Source organism: Centroberyx gerrardi, chromosome 17 (genome assembly GCF_048128805.1).
Source record: "Centroberyx gerrardi isolate f3 chromosome 17, fCenGer3.hap1.cur.20231027, whole genome shotgun sequence".
NCBI classification, from domain to species: Eukaryota; Metazoa; Chordata; class Actinopteri; order Beryciformes; family Berycidae; genus Centroberyx; species Centroberyx gerrardi.
Window position 1 is genome coordinate 6,760,139 of NC_136013.1, and position 20,636 is coordinate 6,780,774.

Here is a 20,636-nt window from a genome sequence, read left to right on the forward strand (position 1 = left end):
CTGCAAGGAACCAGTACAGGCCATTAACTGTGAGGAATTGCAACAGGTGTGTTGAGCGTACCTGAGAGTCATGATGTGCCCGTTAGCACAGAAGCAGGTGATGCAGTTGGTGCCGCCCATCTGCACGACGTCGGCCCGCAGCACGAAGGAGCTCTCTGTGATGTTGTGTTTGTAGATGCAGGTCTGGGACGGCATGGCCACCACCTTGGCCTGCTTCTCGGAGCAGACCACGGCGTACTGGCTGTCCTGGCCCTCCTGGGAGGAGGGAGGGGAGGCCGGCCGGCGCCTCCGGCTCTTCTCCTTCTCCTCGTCCGAGGCGTTGGGATCGTACCACGACTCGTAGGAAGGGGGCAGCAGAGCTCCAGCGGCATCCAGCAGGGCCATCGTCAAAACCCCTCCTTTCAGTCTGACCAGAGTGCCTAGACAAACACACACACACACACACACATTTCTTCCTCTTCTGCGCTCTCACTAATGCATTGGAGATATGGCCTTAACACTGTGCACATTTTTTGGTGCAATAAAGTGATGCTAAAACTAAAATTGCCATCTTTCCACTCTTGCTAATACAAACATACTGTAGACACTTTACTTATTTGCCTGTTTTCTTTCTTTTTTAGCCCCATTTTTAATTCATGTCTGACATTTAATTGTTTATCATACAGACTTATTTATATTTTACTATCTATAAAACACCCTGCAACTCTATTTTGAAAAGTGTTACACAAACAAGGCTTATTATCAATATTAAAGCTGCTGCAGGTGAGTTCATGAAAAGTTCTCTGGAAATTCAAACCAACACAAGGAGTGACACGCTTCCCACTCCTAGTGAGTGACAGGAGGAGTGATTGACAGGAGGGAGTCCCGCCTTCTGCCTCAGACTTCTCCTCATTGGTCAGATGGGTTTCCACACATTTCTCTTTGAAATGAGAACAGCAGAGGAACGGGGCTACCGCTGTTTCTGAAATTCTGACATATGATCCTGCTCCTGTCTTTTGCCACCAAACATGGCGATTTATTTTTCTTACTTGTAAATAAATGTTAAATCGATAAAAGTTACCTACTGCAGCTTTAACTTGACTTCTGAATTAAGGTGCAATAAGTAATAATAAGTATAGTATAGTATAATAAGTAAGGGGAGACTTGTGTAGGAGAAGATAAGTTCTACTGATGTTCGCCAATAAAGGTCGATAAATGTTACAGATGACTTAATGCACCTTTAAACTTCCTCCAATCACATGCAGACAGCACACAGAGAGCGGGTGAATGACGTCCAGGTGTATTAAGCTGCTTACCACAGGAGGAGATGCCAACCGGCTGCTGCAGCCTCTGGTCCCCGCCGGGCGGCAGGCTGAGGGCCACCAGCAGCACCGAGCCCTGCGTGGTCCCCACCAGCAGACTGGGGCTGACCAGGCTGTCCGTCTTCCTGGGGAAACTCTCGCAGAAGTGGAAGGAGGAGATGGCCTCTCGGGACTCTCTGTCTATGCTGGTCACACTGGAGCTACGCGAGCGGCTGAATGAGTTGTCCTTGGCATCTGGACAGCGGTAGTGGGTGGGAAACGCAGGACAAAAGAGAGAGAGAATGAGGGAAATGATAAATGTGAAATGAAAGAGGCATATAGAGAACTTCCTCATGCAGACGAGAGAATAAGAGCTGTTAATCGCACATAAAACCACCAGTGAACTGGCAAAACCCAGTGAGATGTTAGAGCTTTGTATGCTTATTCTGTAACACATGCCAGTCTTGATGCTGTATCATGATGTCTAGTGTAGATTTGTTGCATGGTTAGAATGGCACACAACCTCAGTCATATTGATGACTTTTTTGGAAATCACCCAATAAGGAAAAAATGACAAAACCCTTCATCTAGTGTCACCCAACAGGCTTTTTGACATTGAGATGCTCTTGCACTGATTCACTTCCAAGGATACCATTTGCTTTGTATAGTTTCCAATTCACTTTTCTGCTAATTCATTTGACAACAGCAACATTCTCAATGTGAAAAAAAAAACAACTTGTAAGATATGCATGTAGTACTACAGTGCCTCCCAAGAAAGGACTGATAATTAAGGACCAAGAATTATTCATGCTCGTTACTGTGCTGACAACAGCTGAAACACAAGCTTTTACCCTCTTCAACAAGGCTAATGAGGGCTCCCAACAGAAACACAAAAGATTCAAAAAAAAGGATTCAAAGAACAGCTGTGACACAAAGGGGATGGGTGGACACACCGCCTGTGTGCGTTTTTCAGAGGAAAAACTGTGAACAAGAAAAGCAGGATTTTCAACTCTGAGTGCAGTCAGCACAGCGGAACTTCCTCAACAAAAACGAAGGAAACAAGTCATCGTGAGAGTGTTAGTGTCGAAAGACTAAAACCAACTCAGAAAAAGATCCCCAGCAGTGGTGGGGGTTAGTACCAGTTATCCCACTTCAGCCCAAGTCAGACCATGGCAGGTCCACTCACTGGAGTCGTGGGCTGAGACAGATCTATGGAAGTCCCCCCTCAGGGACATCCTGGCCTTCTCCTTGCCCTCCTTCATACAACAAAAGCGCTTCGTGCAGTGGAGAGAGCGCCGTCGTCGCACCCTCTCCTCTGCTCACAGTGCAAACAGAGATAGAGTGTCTCAACTTACATCGTCACAAGACAACAGCAGTCTCACATTCAGGCTGACATGCTATTAGACAATAAGCAACGCTCTCACACAGACATTTTAAGACGGTGACTTCAGAAGTGAGAGGACGGTTCAAATAACAAAGCAGTGAAGCCACACCTGCAAGGAAACATAATGGTGCTTGGACACTGAAAGTCAACACAGAGTTACGGCTTACCCAGGTCTGGCTTTTGCTCAGTAGGCGAGCTAATTTTCCGTGACATCCTGGCTGTAACAGAAACAAATACCCCTACTTTACGAAAATAAAAATGACGGCTAAAAATGGTAGGAATATATTTTGCAACAATCACAGGTTGTTTAAATAAAACTATTAATCATGTTCAGCAATTTGTGACATCTTTCACTACTGTGCAAATTTAAAGGAATTAATACAATTAGCAGGCAAATCATTGAGAAACTGAACCATGCTTTAGAATCACATTTAGGGTGGTGATACACAGGACAACTGTTGAGGACATGTGTATCGCTGTTGTCACGTGAAAACCTCTCAACTCCAGTTTTGGTGATGTTCATGTTTTAACTTCACTTGAGGGATTATAATAGTTTCTATGGGTTGAGAGATTTCTACCACCCTTGGGCTTATGAAACCCTTTCAAAACATCATGTTCAAGCTAAAAGTAAGGGTGTTTTTCTTAGTTCCATTACATTTTGGAGATATGAGGTCTTCACCTGACAGCGACAATATACAAGACATACATGGGGCAACTCTTATGGGCAATAGTGCCCACCAAGACTCTGCATTTTTGCTTTCATCAGAGGAACATTTTGTTGCCGGGGAAACATTTGAACAGCTTTTTGACGCCGTTTCCCACCGGGAGCCTTGCCCGTCTACATCACCCCAAAAGTTGCCTGGTTCGGTCTACCACCACCCTTAGAGAAACCCTGAGAATAACGAATGACACTGAGCTGAGAAGCATCACAGACAGCCACAGGGCCTGTAATGTCAAACAAAGCAGGAAGCAGTCAGGAAATAAGGTAATTAGAATTCAGTGAACATAGTTATGCAAAGGGAGAAGGAGGAAAATAAATCAGTGAATAGTCAAGTAGCTTAAATAGAAGTGAAGCCCTGCAATCAAAAACAAGGCGCCGAGTACTGTATCTACAATCAGAGAGAGATAATTCACTTAAACAGAGACTTGGTTAGACATTAGTATTGTGAAGAGATGAACGAAGCAGATTTTCTATGCTGAGTAAAAAAAAATTAAAAATGATTCTCAATCCATAGAACGGCCGTACAACGGACGTACTTTTGGTAAAAACTGCATAGAAAATCTGAGACCAGACATACAAAAGATGTCCTTCTATCTCTATCATGCATCATTTGATAACTAATCCTGATCAATTGAAAAAAATCAAATACAAGAACCCAACACCTTTATGATTAGTAAAAATATACTTCTTAAATGCACTTCTTCCTTTTATTGGCACAAGATGCACAGATTGATGCTGGATTAAGGCACAGTGTGGTTAGTTGAACGCTGTCATTTAGAGAGAAAGAGAGAAATAAGGAGGAATTCATTTGGATCATACAGTACCAAAGTCATTGGCAACCGTCTTGGAAAAGCGTCTGCTTTTGGACTTCACTGTAAATATGGTTCAAAAAGACAAAGCAGATGACATCAGCAGTTTTAAATGCTTGATTTCATGGGGGCATGCTGTCATGGATATTCTTTGGTTTGCTAATGCCATACAGTACCCTTCTCTATGAACTTTTGTTGCTTTCGTTCATCATCAGAATTGCAGGGTGAGGTAGATCCTATATGACAAGCAACAGCGTTTGAAAAATGTATTTCAAAGGATCAAAGGATGAATACTCTTTTGTAAGAAGCACTTAAAAGACTTGAGAGACGTTTACCTGAAGTTGGCGATTTGCATCGATCTTCTGAGGCGTTGGATCCGTCGTTGGAGTCGCAGAGCGCTGTGGGAGGCACAGAGCTGTTAATCAAACATGCCTCGCAGTTTATCCTGCTCTTGGGCTACTCTTACCAACTCCTACTAAAGCTATGCCAATTCCTGCAGTACGTGTGGTGAGAGTAATTAGCGTCACCTCTATAAACCAAGGCAAGGGTAGTCAATCATATAGTACAGTAAATAAAACTCACTTCACAGGTACGGATCTGTTGACCCAAGGTGTCAAGGCTGTTTGTCTAGTCAAGCAGCTGGCAGAGCTACAGAATTCATCTGACCATCTAAATCTTGGGCAAGTTCACATATGGAAATAAACTAAACTTTCTCAACCCATCACAACTAAAAATACATTTATAATTATTCTAGCGCTTACAGACACTACAAATCTAAAACCTTTTACAGCTTCAAATTACTGCCAAATATATTGCCAGTCCCTGTATCAAGAGGTTTAAAGACAATAATTCAGTAAATCACTAGGTAAGCACAGCCAGCAGTGGGGAGAAAGTATTTTAACAGGAGGCTACAATTACTACAATTACTAACTGGGCCTTTGATACTGGCTGATGTACTGTGAGATACAGGCTACTGTTAAAAAGCTTCAGTCATTACCAGTCATTGTTAGATGGTATTGTCATGGGTCCTGTACTTTTACGTATTACTCATAGTAATATATGTGGTCTAGTGCTACAGATATTGGTCTGACAGACATTGGACAAAAAGGTAAGACTTAGAGAGGAAATATGACACTGAGAGACATAAGAAGGAAAAGAAAGAGTCTGACACAGCGTGACTTACTGAAGTGAGAGGAGCGCAGTTTTTTCACAGACTCAGTATACAAGTTAGAAAGGCTGGACATGCAAGACGTCACAGTTGGAATGTCTTTACGAAATCACAGAGAGAGACCAACAGTAAAAAACAGTGAGACAGAAAAAAATGACTGAAAATCATAAGCACAGAAGAGAAGACAGCTGTGGAACTCAAGAGGCCAGGTGCTGGACTCACGCAAATTCAAATTACACAGCAGATATTTCTCAATGCTGTTCTCGTAGTTTGTATAAACTCAAAATGGTTTTTCAGTCTTGAATCTAGCACCAGGCCACTGAGACAGGAAATGAATGAATACAAAAAGTGAATGGTAGCATGATAAGGAATAGAGAGAAAAACACATTAAAGACATGACAGAAACAACAAAGCTCAAACAAAGCAAGTCAACAACGCTTATACATCGTTTTGACATTAAAACGGGATCCACTTAAAAAGGTATTGCGGTCGGCAGCAGAGCAGCAACGGCTAACTCATCCTCTCTAAGTGCACAGATCACTACTAACTAAGCATGCTCCACTGTCTTTTCACTGTCCAACTGAACAGATGGAGAATCTGCCAGTGATGCCCCCTGTTGAGGGAGAGGAGCTACTGCAGGGGGCGGAGCTCATGCTGCGAAGCCAAGCCGGCTGCCAAGTGTCAGCCCCGCCTCTCTAGCTTTACCTTTAACACCCAGAGCCATTCAGCTAACAAGGAATATGAAATTAGTAAGAAATCAATAAGAGCATTGACTTCAAGAGGGATTAACGTCAAGCCAAGCCAAGCCAAGCCAGTGCAAGCAGAGACACGTCACAGGTGGAGTTTCTTTACAAAATCGTAGGGAGAGACCCAACAGAATAACAGATATTGTTGTCGGAGAGCAGCTCACCTCCGGAGGGCTGTCGTGTTTTGCGGGGCGAGCGCGGCTGCCTCTGGTAGGGGTCGGATGGGCTGTACAGCTCCGTCGTGCCCATGTTCAGCAGCAGAGTGTTCTGGAGGTAGTCCACCACAGCCAGACCATTACTGTTTCCAAACACCACACTGTAACACAAGGGGGGGAGGGGTGTGACATCCCAGGAATGAAGAATCAGACACCATTTTTATGCACTGAAGCTTTGCATTGTTGTCCTTTAATCCTTACTATGCTGCTTGCACGGGATGCGGGCTTTATCTATAGTTGCTCTACAATAACGCCTGGTTTATGCTTTCTGTGTGACAGGAAGCAATTAAAATTTCTTGACACGCTTTAAGCTCCTTATGAATGCGAGCGTGCAGACCGTGGACCTTGGCAATCAGGCTTTTCACTCGTTCATGGCGACCACGAGCCTGAAAACTACAGTGACACACTTTGGTGACGCCGTTTGAAAATTCACCAGCCCAAATCCCCCCCCAACAAGGAAAAAAAACAAACCCCACTGGAATCAGCCAGCGGTTCTGGTTGCTCTTCGTTCAGACAACCCTTGACGGAGGCGCGACTACATAACTGTGATGTCATCCAGGTTGTTTAAAATTTCAGGTGCGCGACTCTCAAATGCGTCCAAGCGCCCAGTTGTTCCGGCAACAATTACATCATTTTGTTTCCACGTTTTGTTTCCACATGAAACATGAACCAGGCTTAGGTCACTCTGGAAAAGAGTGTCAGCTGAATGCTTTGAGTCCACCGGTGAATATGTATTGTTATATATATGATGAATATGTAAGTATACTGATGTACCGATATAATCAAATCAAACACATTCAGCATTTCTCCCTTAGATGTGGCAACGATATGACTGATATGTGTGTGTGTGTGTGTGTGTGTGTGTGTGTGTGTATGTGCATGGACACTATGGCAACGGTTACACTTGTCAATTCAATGCGATTTTTATCATCCAATCACAACAGGATGCATTAAGTGTCAGGTTTGGATGTGCAAGAATCAGATTTTGCTGACATCACTACTGGATCTTCAAAACCAGATACGGAAGTGGCCTGGCTGAAAAATATTGCTGGAAATCTGTGAAATTTGGACGTAATCCAGACACAATGCATGCATATTATACAAGCAATGTAAAGAGATGGTAATGCGGATGTTGCACTCATGAATCGTGGACTGGATTCAGTGGCATATTTTAAAAGAAGATGTTTATTCTGAAAAATACATATAAATACAAAAGTGAGTCGGCTGGCACGGCTGGTACATACAGTTGCCTCTACTGGTAATCGCCAACTAATGTATTATATATGTATTTTTCAGAATAAACATCTTCTTTTAAAATATGCCACTCGGACACAGATTTAGATCAATGCAGCCACAGGAGACGCCTAACAGGCATTTTTCAGGAGAAGTGTGGACAGAGAGTGATGCCATCTAATAATAATTTAGAATCCGATCTCAAAATATGACAAGTGTAACCATAGCCTTCGAAAGTGGGAATGCTCAACATATGAAACATTTCTGCGTGTGGTGTTGGTCTTACAGGCCGTAGGAGGAGTTGACAGCCAGGCTGGTGATCTGCTGAGGCGGCTCCCCGCTCACCCACACCAGTTGGACCACCAGCTCCACCTGGTAGCCCGGAGACTGCTTCAGCGGGGAGCTGCGCACCCTGCATCAAACACACAGCAGCATGAGACAGCAGGCTGAACTTCACTGGCTTTCCTGGAATAAATTAACAGCTTCTGGGGGCTAGCTATGCTGAAGAATCATTCCCTATTACGATAATTATTGTTATTCCCCCTTTTTCAAGATACTGTCAGAACATCTTCATCTTTCTCAGCATTTTCTTTATTAGGAGAACGTTTTCCCAGGTATACTGAGGTGTGAACTCCAAGTAGGATTTCTCCAATATTAGGCATTTTTCTGACCTACTCTCTTGTGACTGGATGATTGGATCATTGTTCTGCTTGCCTACGGCTTGTTTGAATAATTAATGACAACCATATATATAATATCAGGTGTGGCTTATCCAGAATTTATGGTCTCTGACGTTTTCTGTTGTGCACTTTTTTTTTTGCACATTTTTTGTCACCTTATGTAAATGAATGTCAGTTCTTTTTGGCATCAGTTGGCCTCTTTTGGATTTCTTCCTTTTTTATAAGTGTGTCAGTTATTGTTGGACTCTTTAAGTGTGAATTCCAACCTTTAATAGACATGTACCACTACTCTGAGTCTCTGAGTTAACCCTTATTCACTCAGGTGCTCTTTTCCAGCAACACCCTGCCTCACATTTATACAGTTAGAAGTTAGTCACATTCAAGAAATATTATATCTAGCAAAAAAAAATACAAGGCAGGTATGTAGACAAAGTAAGGGTCCATACTGCAGGCATGGTATGTTGTCCCGGGGCCCGTCAGAGGAGTTGCTGCCTGTGGAGGGCTGGCTGGGAGGCTCGCTCTCCTGGGGGCTGGAGGAAGCTCCGGGGGTGGGCAGGGTGGGGGTCTGCTCCCCTCCTGGGTCAGGGGACTCCACGTCGCTCAGCTCACACTGCATACGCACCTCCAACAGCTGAGAACACAGCAAAAAATATTAATACTTCACAAAAAGACACCTGTTCATGGCAACAAAGTGGGTTTAGTGTGAACTACAAAAAGAACTAAGTAGGCTAATGGCAACCTTTTAAGTCTCAGTGGCACTAAAGCAGCATAAAACCATACTTGTACTACCACTGAGCATCAAAATAGAGCGTAAAATATTATATTTTTACGCACAATGTGAGCAGAATAATACATCAGGGGGATTTTGCTCCCTCAGAAGCTCAATACTCTCAAAATTTTGACATTTCATTGTCAGACATGAATTCCACACTTTATCATAGGATAAAAATAACTGATCTAAGAAAAACACAAAACCCCTTTGAGATGCTGTATATCCAAAGGAAAGAAGCTATAATAAATAAAGGCTTTAAGAAGGCAGTAAAGGCTCAGTGATATGTTTGAGTCAAGTCAAATTTAGTTTCCCAGTGGGGGTGTAGTCTGGAAGTATATGTATCTCTGGAGTCACACCAGAACCTTCTCTCCTATGTTTCCCTTACTCTGTCTCCCTCTCAACTGTCCTACTGTCCCAATAAAGAAAAAAATACTAAGGAGAATGGACTGCCCACTCTCAGAAAAAAACCCTTCAAGAATCAGATTCAAATAATGGTCGGTGGTGAGAGGTGAGATTTCCCCACGACGTTGATTTAGCCTAAACTCTGCAGGTTTCTGATGCAACTTTTACCTGCACGACCTCAGTGGTGACTTCCTGTTTGCTGAACCTATAGATGATGACGTGGGCGGAGACTCCGGCCACGCAGAGCATCCTGCTCTCCGGGCACCAGGACAAAGTCTGGATGGCAAACGGGTCCTCCTCTACGATGTCCGTACTTGGCTTCTCCTCCTTACCGCGGGCCCTCTCGAACACCTTGGCAGTCTTCAGCTTGTACAATACTTGAAGCATTACTTTGAGAAAGAGTGGAGAAAGAGGTTAGAAAGGTATTGTGATCTACTGTCTACAGTTAATGTACCCGTGGTAGCAAACAGGGCAAAATACTCACGTGCAGAAGCATCCCAGAATTTGATTGACCCATCAGCATGTCTGTTTATTGGGGAAGAAAGCAGAGAAAATAGAATATAAGCCGCCCTGTTCACTTTGAGGATTCAACATTTCCATGCGTATCAGAGTTGTGCGTTTGATTTCTCCAAGGCTTTAGATTTATACTCACCCTGTGATTATGATCTCTGGGTAGCTCTGTGTGCCTTGGCCCCAGTTTCCCCCACTAATGGGCCATTCCTATGAAAATGAGATAAACAAGTTAAATTAATGAATGTATTCAATCAATATGAAATTAGTTTTATGCTACAGGGCAGGCTGCTGCAGTGCTTCCAGCTTAGTAGCACACAGTATGTTTCTAAAAATAAACTCATGCTACCTAGGAAATTGAAAAAGGAGCACATGTACAACTTTTGATTCATAGTAGAGATGGGTAATTGCATTTCCTCTCACAGACCTAAAGGTATATTCAGACATTTAGCTCAAATACGTTTTTTTCATGTATCCAATACGAGTTTTTTTGAACAGCCCGAGTACCACAAAACCACATGGAAACTCAACCACATTAGCAGGTGGTGTGAAATATGATTCAAATCTCATCTCTGAAAATGCAATTTAGTCTGGCCACTCGGATCGGATTTGGAAGTGTTTATTTGGGTTTTTTTTCGGTCACTCCCCATGCAACACATATTTGATGTCACACATTGAAACAAGTAGAGCAGAGAACAACAGGCATGGAGGAGAGCCAGCAAGAGAGTAGCGGTGCCAGGACAAGAGTTGTTGGACAGAAAAGAAATGTCAGCATGAGCACACCTGTGTCGTTACTATGACAACCAACGTCGTAATGGCAGCAAATGATTATACTCTCTGAACACACAAATCTGATCTGGTCGCTTGTAAATTACAATATGGACAGCCTGCCTTAAAGATCAGATTTGAAAAACAAACACAAACAAACACCGCACACTGTAAATCTCTTCTGTTCGCTCCTATATTTTCCAATACAGAAGCACTTATTCTCTTGGAAACAAATGTCAGTGTAGAGCAGTGAAGTGTCCAAAGCATTTATCATCTATTACCCAGAAGAGCGACCTACCTTCTTGCTGTAACCTTGTCTCTTCTGCCGGCTGCCGACAGAGTAAAGTGCAGGAATCAGTTCGGCGGGGCAGTCGGCGAAGTATTCACAGCAGGTGACTGGTGACTCATGGATGGTGAGGGGATATGGATTCTCAAATATCGGATACCTGTCAAGACGATGAGCAATACGTCAGATTTGAAAGAAGACTGCATTAACTGCATTAATGTGCTCTCAATGTTCCTGCTGTCTGTCAACTTGTCAACAAACTTCACTGCTGATCAATCTTAACTATTCTGACTGATGAACCAACAATTTAAACAATTAGAGCAGGCTAAAAACAGACATAATTGACAGCTCTTTTGTGTATGCTAAAACATGCACCAGAACAAACCCAGTGATGGATGACTTAATATCATTTTTCCCCTGCAAGTTTACTAAATATGAACTATGTGAATTGCCCATTTCTACTTAGACAGACGACCCATAAAAGTGTTATATTTTGCTCTGGCAACTCTGTATATTAGGTTAAAACTAGCATTTCTCTCATTGTTTTGTGCTGTATATCAGTATATTGTGTTCAGTCTACAACACCCACATACTAAGATGCACAAAAATACACAAAAACACTAATACTACATTATAATTGGAAGGCCAAGTATTCACCCAATCTGTCCGAGGTCAATTACAACTAAATCCTTCTCCAGCAGGACCACCACAGCATAAGGCTCCTGGAAGTCTGGCAAACAAAAGAACACAAAACAAACAGGGATTAATGATGTTATATCACTGCTCCCAATACAGATCCTGAAACAAATAAATGAAACCTGCCCAGAGCAGAGTGTTGCAACGCACCATTTGGATACGGAGTTTCACACAGCGTGAGGAAATCTACGATGGGATAGTCCATCTCCAGGACGGCGGTGCTCTTGCCGTGCATCACAGTCAGGCAGGCTCTCCTCCCCACTGTATCGTAGGACAGACCTCCAGACAGGACCATGAATGGGTCCCTGAATACAGGAAACACACACGCGCATTTTAATTGTTTATTCATTAAATTTGTTTGTTATGATGGTGAAAAGCTGCTGCAGGTTTGATCGGTGCTAAGTGGGCATAGAGGGACACCAGAATTTTACTGTTGTGATTTCTCTCGAGATACTTTGGCCCCATTTCAAAAACACATCTACAATGGGAGGAGCCCAAGTTTTAATTCTAATGACAAACCCGTATTAAACCCTCTCATCTAATATATGAGCAAACGGCTTCTAGTAGATTATGGCAGAAGGGATAATTACTTCGGATCCAGTGAATTAGTAATCGTTTATGTCCATATCAATTCAGTAGATGGATATCATCAGAAAATGGACATGTACAACAAAACCTGCCTGTTGGATATGTGCTGTTCTGACAGAGCAACAGGAAAGGTCTACACTCAGCACAGGATATGGATTCCAACCCAAGTCGGTAAGACACAGGATGGGTGGGGACTCGCTGCCGTCAACCATCACACTTACCCGGCCCTTGTCGTTTTGTACTCCACTTTCAGGATAGGCTTGCATGGTTCTGGCTTCTTTCCATCCTTGGGCTGCTTTCCTAGTGGAGGTCAAATGGCAAAAATGCACATACTCAAAGGCAACTGTGCATAAATTCTTGCAAAGTGTGCACATACTGTACAGTACATATGGCATACATAGGCTTCACATATGGACATGGCTATAGTGATTCCATCTGGGGTTTTTTTTTTTGTACAAACACCTCCAGGAGCAGAGGTACTTATAGCCCCATAAATATGCTCTTCAACACGTAGGCGACTTCCATTCAGTGTGCCTATGTGTGTGTGTGTGTGTGTACATAAACAATACAAACTGTGTACACAACAGTTCCTACCATGTGGTGTGATGGTCTGTGCAGGCTTGGCTGGGGCTCGTACATTCCATGTGGTCAGAGTGCCATCAGAGTGGCTGCAAACAAACTGTTTACCCTCATGGTGCCACGCTACTGAGTGGATCGCCTGGAAAACACACAGCAGCACGTCTCAATGGGAACAATACATAGAGTGCATGAGAATGTTTAAGAAATACACTGACTCTTTGGGCATAATAATAAGCTTTTTTTTGCAACTTATTGTCGTGCGATGAAAAGATTGGTAGCAGTTTCACCTCTGTGTGTGTGTGGTATTTCATGTGTTATGGTGCCAACACTTTGAGATGATGTTACATTAAGCTAGCTGGTGCAGTCCATTAAACGAACGCAGAGCGCTAAAGCATTAGCATTCACAGCGGCAAGCTTAAATACCGGACACACAGACAAGAAAATGCTTCTGATCTTCTCAGCGCACAATAGTAAGTAGATCAAAGAGCTTATCTGCCAAAAGGTGCTGAATTCCTTTAAGAGGTCGTTTCCTTAGCACAATATGCTATGACAGTGGTTCTCAACGTGGGGCCCGAGGACCCCCAGGGGTCCTTGGGGGGGTTCCAGGGCATCCCCCAACAAAATGAGAAAGTTTATTTTTGACTAGAAATATTCCAATTAGGGAATGCACAGTAAAAGAATGACTAATCTAAACATAGGTTTCACTCTCACCACTGTTATCTCCTTCGCTACTCATTACTCAATCAATAGCAACAAAAATATGGGGGTCACTGGTACTAAATTTTTATCAAAAGGGGGTCTGTGGTCGAATGTGTAGCTATTTGGGGGATCCGTGACATGAAAACATTTGAGAACCACTGTTCTGTAACATATGTCATGAAAAAGATACTGTAGATTATGCAAAGCCTGACAAGACCCCACATGTTGCTGAGACAACAATGAGAAACCCCTGAACTACAATCCCCATATGGACTGAGCGGAATGGAAATAATGTCTTACCTCATCATAATTGTAGCGGTAGTCAGCTTTTTTGCACCTCAAATCCCACAACACCACTATCCCGCACTCAAATCCAATCAGAAGCTGCAATAACAAGAGAAGCAAGCACAGCTCCACTGATTGCTGTGAAACCACATATTGCACATATAACTGAGCCTGGAGTCAACCTGACTGCATCACCGCTACCTTTGATGTTATTCAAAGCATTCATGTCTTCAAATAGGAGAATATTTTACAATTCAGGAGCTCCAACTCCAACCGCAGATACTCTTCAACTGTTAGATATCATCAGTTTGTGATGTTCAGTGCATCTCAGGAGTTATTTTGTGACAAAGTGCTGTAATTTACTTTTTTGGTTTACCCACTTTTCCTCAACCTGCCTCGCCTACCTCTACTTCCGTTAGCGACTTCCTACGTTTCCCAGAATCACTTTCAACAACACCCAGAGACGTGATATGAACTAGCATTAAATTCAGATGGGTGTATGGGCATATAAATACAGCTAGCTCATGAACACTGGGGTGAGACAGTTGACTGCGGCTGCACCCCATACTCAAAACGCAACATGTCTTGTGGCTGCATTGCATTCTGGTCTATTGAGGCTATTGTCAGTGGAGAAATTGGTATCTCTTTGATTCTGAGGGACTGACACCAAAATCTGCCATTTACCACTGATGTTTTAATTAGTTATGCTAGTAAGTTACTAATTACTAGTACTAATTAATTAGTAATGATCAGACAAAATGAGCCCATAAACGGTACATTGCACATTGTACAATATATATATTTCTTTATGTTTTAGGGTGTATGCCACGTGCTATGTAGCGGACAACTGTTGAGTACCTTTCCTTCATCCATGGGGTTATCACTGATGTGGACGACGGGCCCAGGGTGTGTCTTGGTGGATCTGTGGAGGTTTTAGTGAGTAGTGAGAGGGAGAGAGAGAGAGGGAGAGAGAGAGAGAGAGAGAGAGAGAGAGAGAGAGAGAGAGAGAGAGAGAGAGAGAGAGAGAGAGAGAGAGAGAGAGAGAGAGAGAGAGAGAGAGATTTTAAGTATATCTGCCTTTTGTATATACACATGGAAACATACTGTGCTGCTTTCAGAGAGAGAGAGAGAGAGGGAGATAGAGAGGCATGAAATACTGTACAGATGAATAAAAGAAGGAATCATTGGTCATTTACAAAGGAACAGACCATGTTTGTAAGATGCAAATGAGCATCAGAAGGAGACATGACGTGAGAGACAGAGAGACAAACAGAGAGAGAGAGAGAGAGAGAGAGAGAGAGAGAGAGCAGGGTCACATGAGGGTCTGTGAGAGATTGCAGTGAGGCAGCGTGCAGAGACAGCATCACCGTGGCAACAGAGCAAGGGGCATGGCGGAAGTGAAGGTCTGGTCTAAAGAAAGCGTCGCCGCCGCTGAATGTGGTCTGGCTCCAAAAGCTAATGATCTCATTGCTGTTGATGAGTCGATATAATCGGTGATGCAGCGGTGAATAAAAGGGAGGGACGGACTGGAATATGAACTCTGGTCACCACAAGGCAAAAAAACACCAATATAAACAACTGTTTATTACGTGTATTCATATTTTCAGTGTGGTAGTTTCAGAGTTTATCTTTTATTTACATTTTAATGTAACTTACATCAGTTTAATACTTTGCTATAATGAATACTGTGAATTTAGATCATAAAGTTTTTTATTGATTTCAAAAAAGGTACAAAGGTTAAACTTTATTTCACAAATAAAATGACAGGTAAGCTTAGTTTATGTAGGTTTACCCTCCACTACATTCCTGAATATAATTATTAAGACGATACGATATCTATGTCCATTGCAGGTGACCTAGTAGAGTGTGAGGCTACTAGTCTGCAGACACAAGTTACAGCTCTTTGCATGCAAACTATGATGTAGAAACGTGTGTTGAAATATCAATAATATGTTGTATCAGAGAATAGAGAACTGTTGGAAACAATTGAATAATATGCTTAAAATATCACACTAATAGCCAGCAGCTCTTTTCTATAATCATGCAATTTACATCCCACAATTCAACGGCCAAAAGCATTTCTCATCCCTACTGTCTGTTTCTAAGACATTAATCTGAGCAGACGGCACACTCTGGTGCTCTGACACCTCCGAGTCCCACATCTAAGACAGCAATCTACCACCTAAACACATATTACACTACTTCCAATTTTAGCTGCCAACCAGTGTCTGAAATTAAATTTTTGGCTCACCTAACAAGGGCTGGTACGCTTAAAAAAAAAAAAAAAATTACTTGGCAAGAATAATTAATATACTGTATATTTTTCAAAGAAATATGTCACTCTACCTGTTTTCAGTGCTATTTTATCTACAGAATCAGGTGCTGTGTTTTCATTTAAAACTTGCTCTCACTTTTACAATGGATCAAGTTTGTAATTCATCATGAAGTGCAACAGAACTCAATATAACCAAGGCATTCAAAAGTTACCAGCCAGTGTGGCCAGTAACCATTATTGATTTACCCGTTTCTCCTTGTAATTGTTTTAATTGATTTTAGTGATTGTAATCTTCTTTTCACTTACATTTCTACTTATTCTTGTATTTCTTTTTTAAATCTGTGCTTAGATGTACATGTGTGTAGAATATTTATGCGTGTATATTTATAGATTTCTTATTGTTTTAGTTTACTTTGTTTACTTATTCTTTAGATTTAGATAGCCATTTGATTTGTAATAACCCTTTTCATTTGCTCTCTGCAGCATTGTAAATGAGGTTCCAGCTCAACGTTCACCGAGATTAAATAAAGGTTTGGATTGGATGGATTGGATTTATTTCACTGGAATTTGGCACTTGGCAGGTGTTCATTTCAGACCCTGCAGCCAGTATCGTACAACATTTACCAATACACAGGATCTGAGTGTATTGTAGTAGTGAATAAAACCTGACTTGAATGTGAAAGGGAAAGACAGGACTGGGTGGCATCAGGTATGTCACTGGGGTTGTCAAGTGGGCACTCCCTATCACAGATGTTTTGTTGAATGAGGCCCAAAACGCCTCCAGAAGGCTCAACAGAAACTTCTGGCAGAACCGCCACCTCCATGCCAAACCTCAATAATGATCACACCTATACTCAGCTGCATCTGCACTTGGGGTTATACAAAATACCCGTATCTGCGAACACAGGCATGCACATTCCTTTCCATTTCACAGCTTCCTGGTTTGGATGTCAACCGCACAAGTGCAGAACAAAGATATGCGACAGAGAAAAAAAAAAAACGACGGTTGGAAAATACAGACTCACAGTTCGATGGCTTTGTTCCACATGATGACGTAGCCTGAGAGAGTGAAGGACTCCACGTTGACGATGTGGATGTTTCCTCTTTCCGTGCCGATGTAAAGCCATTTGCTCTGGAAGGGCAGGTGGCAGTACGTGATCCTGCAGGATGAGATCCAGGTCCGTCACAACTAGTCTTTTCATTATCTCATGACTCAATCACATCAAAGAATCATCGTCGTCCCTAATCATCCCGGTCCAACTGGAAGGAGCAGCGAGTGACTAAGGTTTAATTACAAAGGCCCTGCTCTGTGTCACACTAATGAAGCCCGACTATATATAGACCAACAGACTGGAAGAGTCGAGTAAATACTGGAGTCTTTTCACAACTGGTAGGAATCATGCAAGAAACATTTACAGTGCCATATAGCTTGGGCTGGTATCTCTCAAAATTCACAAGTCACATTAACTACTTTACTGTGTCTGTCTATCCATCTGTCAAATGTGATAGCTCAAGTGATTTCTCAGACACCACTAATCTGATTTTGACCAAAATCGGAGGGATGAGGCATTTTGACACTGTGCTCTGGCATTTAAAAAATTACAATGATTGGCCTGCTGGGGACGCTATAATTAAAACTTTGAAAGACCATAACTGCTACATATTATGATAAAACTTGGAGGGAGGATGCATCTTGTTACTGATTGGCCGACATGTTTACTTGTTAGATTTTAGAAAAAAAGAGCCTCAAAATGATGGTTGGTTAATTAGATGAGTATGACAAGACAAACTAGCATTCTACCGTTAATCGCATTTCCTATTTGGTTACAGAGAAAAACATAAATTCTGCTGTTCCACACAAATGGATTATTTTTCAGCAAGTGATGGCTACAAATCGGTAATAAAACACTGAGAAGAATGTGGCCAGCTGTGATGACTGTCCCCAATTTTCGTTCACATTTCGCAACAGTGACGGATGCACCATCACTGCAGATGGAGAAGTAGCAAGAAGAACACGTTACCTCTCCCTGTTGAACTTGAGAGAATGCAGGATAGCGGGAAGCTTTTGTCTCAGGTTCCACAGGTGGATGCTGTCATCAGCTAAGGCACTCACCAGCGCCCCCTGTGGGTCACAAACAGGGGCATTTCATACACATCCCATAGATGGATACTTGCAGAGATGATATATGTTGTGGCGTGGCAGGGGCCGTTTTATACAAGAGCATCATGAGCACACAACTAAGAGGCCATTACAGAGGCCTATGGGTCACAAAACTAACATTACTGTTTAATCAATGTGTTGGCTAAAAGCACATTTCACACAGCTAGTAGTGATTCATGGCCTATAAACATTGAATAAGCACCAGTATACGGTGTCTAAGGTGCCTGGCAGCAAGAAGACAGGCCATGGATGGATGGATGGATGGATGGATGGATAGATGGATGCATGAGACAGTGGATAAGCTGGGACTGAAGAGGAGAGAACAAAAGAAAACCAAACTAGGAACAGATAAAAGCAACAAACCTCGTTGATCAGGAACTGGAGCTGGATGACAGCAGCGCCGCTCTCATGCTGGCAGTAGCACTCCACACCCGCACGGCCAAAGCTTCAAATCAGCTCAGTCAAGGCAAAGTGGACAGTTGGCAATAAATTGAAAGCAGAAATGTGGACAAACACTGCCAAACATAGACAACCTGATAATACTACTTAATATTGTCTGTTTGAATAATAGCTTATTAAGGAGGCAACTGGATAAATTGCAGATGGATCGCTCCATCAAATTAATAATAATGAAGACCTATTTCATGTCAATAGCATAGCAAAGGTTCTCCAGCTCTCCTTTTTCAAAACTGCATATGTTTTCAGTCAGCATTCCCAAACAAGCACTGGCAAAAAGATAAAACAAATCAAACTAGTGAGTTATAAATAAAATCAGTGGGCCCTGTCTGCCTTATTTATTCATATCTCCATGCGTCAGCCAGCATGGCAGCAGCATGATTAGTTGTCTCTTGGCTTAACTCTCACCTCTTTCTATTTGAATCTTAAGTGCAGGTCAGAGGATCCCCGCCTGCTAAATCTGTCCACACAAAATAACCAGGCCGCCCATTTAGCCAACAGTAGATCCAGCCTCACTCTAAACTGTTTGTGAACTAACAGAGGAGCCAAAATTACGCTGACTTGCATGTATGGCAAAAAAGGGAGACTGTGGCTACAGCGGAGCACAGCCATGCAGGCACCGTGACTGTAATGTATCCCACAAACCTCCAAACACTTGCAAAAAGTAGAGAAGAAATGCGGAGCGAAACGAGGATAAGGTAGGCTATTTCAAGCAGCCTGCAATCAAACTCAAATGAACGAGATATGTGCGGCAAGTCATGCACATTAAACAAAGGATCACTAATCCTGATGGTGACAAATTCACAGAATAGTTACTTTTATAATATTGATTTGAATGAGGCAATATACCACAGAAATAGCACAAAACAGCAAAAAGATGAACTGGCCCTAAAGATAATGAGGTACGCTGCTTCCCATACCATTAATGCAATCATACCAAATAAAAACTGACAGACTGTCCGGTTCACTATAGTTTTGACTCCATTTTGAGCTGACAGACTGTAATGAGATATGTCTGAACAGGATTAGCAAAGCTGTGACCAAACAATCCCTCAGTGCCTTAAACAAACTAAGGTGGGGTTGCAAGAGACCGTTTCAGGACCGGCTCAACAGTGGGCATCACTTCTGCAGAAGGATGGAGGCAAACACAGACTTTCAGACGCACGCCGGCGCCAGTCAGAGGCTGTTGGCAGCTGAACTGGCTTTCACCCATGACCTTTCTACCCGGCTTTAGCTCCTGGCTCCGCAAATTCTGCACAACATTTGTCAGAATTATTAATGGGTATCATGCCTCCATAGGTCCACAATGGGGCCAGGATTCATTAAGTCTACTTCATAGCTGCTGGTCTCGCATAAATAGGAACAGAGTGCTAATCTAAAGAGCAAAAGCTGTAATATGTAACACTGTTGTGCATTTGGTTATTCATGTTCATTCCAACAGCCTTATTCTTATTGATACAAGGTTTATTTTACTATGTGCATCATTGCATCAAGTCAAATTCCTGGTAAATGTTACTGTGCCTTGGGTCTGAACTGATTCTGATTCAGTGTGGGTTAATGGAGCTGCTCAGCCGAGCTGCTTTCTGGACCAACAGGAAATTAGGAAGATGAGTATCAAAACAAGATGCTATCAGTGTGGTGAGTAAGTCGAATATTCTGTCTGAACTTCCTCATCCTTTTACGCTGAACCGTGTGATCATGATCAAAACCATGCTGTGATCATGTGAGCTTTCTGCCATTGGCAAATCTTCAGTCTAAAGCCACAGTCAGTAGCTTGTAAATTGAGACTGAGAGCTTCTGCGTGCCTCTGGGATTTTATGGGCATAGGAAGTCATTCATAGACACCCTACCTATGACTTTGCATGTAACAACATATCTTGCTACGGCAGGGGAAAAAAAGGTCACAATCAGCATCATGGTGCT

General features: G+C 42.5%; 1 protein-coding gene across 5 annotated transcripts in view; it reads right to left on the minus strand.

Annotated features, from left to right (window-relative positions):
* stxbp5b (syntaxin binding protein 5b (tomosyn)) overlaps nucleotides 1–20,636 on the minus strand; it is a 30,847-nt gene that overhangs the window by 6,193 nt on the left and 4,018 nt on the right. For 2 of the 5 annotated variants that reach the window (XR_013507279.1, XM_078289340.1), the window contains exons 3-25: nucleotides 18,621–18,702; nucleotides 18,118–18,218; nucleotides 17,122–17,256; nucleotides 14,680–14,743; nucleotides 13,837–13,920; nucleotides 12,853–12,976; nucleotides 12,480–12,558; nucleotides 11,821–11,975; nucleotides 11,632–11,704; nucleotides 10,987–11,134; nucleotides 10,063–10,130; nucleotides 9,895–9,935; nucleotides 9,579–9,799; nucleotides 8,683–8,867; nucleotides 7,843–7,968; nucleotides 6,273–6,424; nucleotides 4,530–4,592; nucleotides 4,371–4,430; nucleotides 4,210–4,257; nucleotides 2,832–2,882; nucleotides 2,467–2,595; nucleotides 1,296–1,535; nucleotides 62–419 (exon numbers count right to left, since the gene is read on the minus strand). Coding sequence is in view for 4 of the 5 variants with exons in the window: in XM_078289340.1 (XP_078145466.1) it covers nucleotides 62–419; nucleotides 1,296–1,535; nucleotides 2,467–2,595; nucleotides 2,832–2,882; nucleotides 4,210–4,257; nucleotides 4,371–4,430; nucleotides 4,530–4,592; nucleotides 6,273–6,424; nucleotides 7,843–7,968; nucleotides 8,683–8,867; nucleotides 9,579–9,799; nucleotides 9,895–9,935; nucleotides 10,063–10,130; nucleotides 10,987–11,134; nucleotides 11,632–11,704; nucleotides 11,821–11,975; nucleotides 12,480–12,558; nucleotides 12,853–12,976; nucleotides 13,837–13,920; nucleotides 14,680–14,743; nucleotides 17,122–17,256; nucleotides 18,118–18,218; nucleotides 18,621–18,702 (2,787 nt within the window). In the remaining variant the exon portion in view is untranslated. The remainder of the gene's footprint in view (nucleotides 1–61; nucleotides 420–1,295; nucleotides 1,536–2,466; nucleotides 2,596–2,831; nucleotides 2,883–4,209; nucleotides 4,258–4,370; nucleotides 4,431–4,529; nucleotides 4,593–6,272; nucleotides 6,425–7,842; nucleotides 7,969–8,682; nucleotides 8,868–9,578; nucleotides 9,800–9,894; nucleotides 9,936–10,062; nucleotides 10,131–10,986; nucleotides 11,135–11,631; nucleotides 11,705–11,820; nucleotides 11,976–12,479; nucleotides 12,559–12,852; nucleotides 12,977–13,836; nucleotides 13,921–14,679; nucleotides 14,744–17,121; nucleotides 17,257–18,117; nucleotides 18,219–18,620; nucleotides 18,703–20,636) is intronic. The other 3 variants (XM_078289341.1, XM_078289342.1, XM_078289343.1) reach the window with 3 other exon arrangements.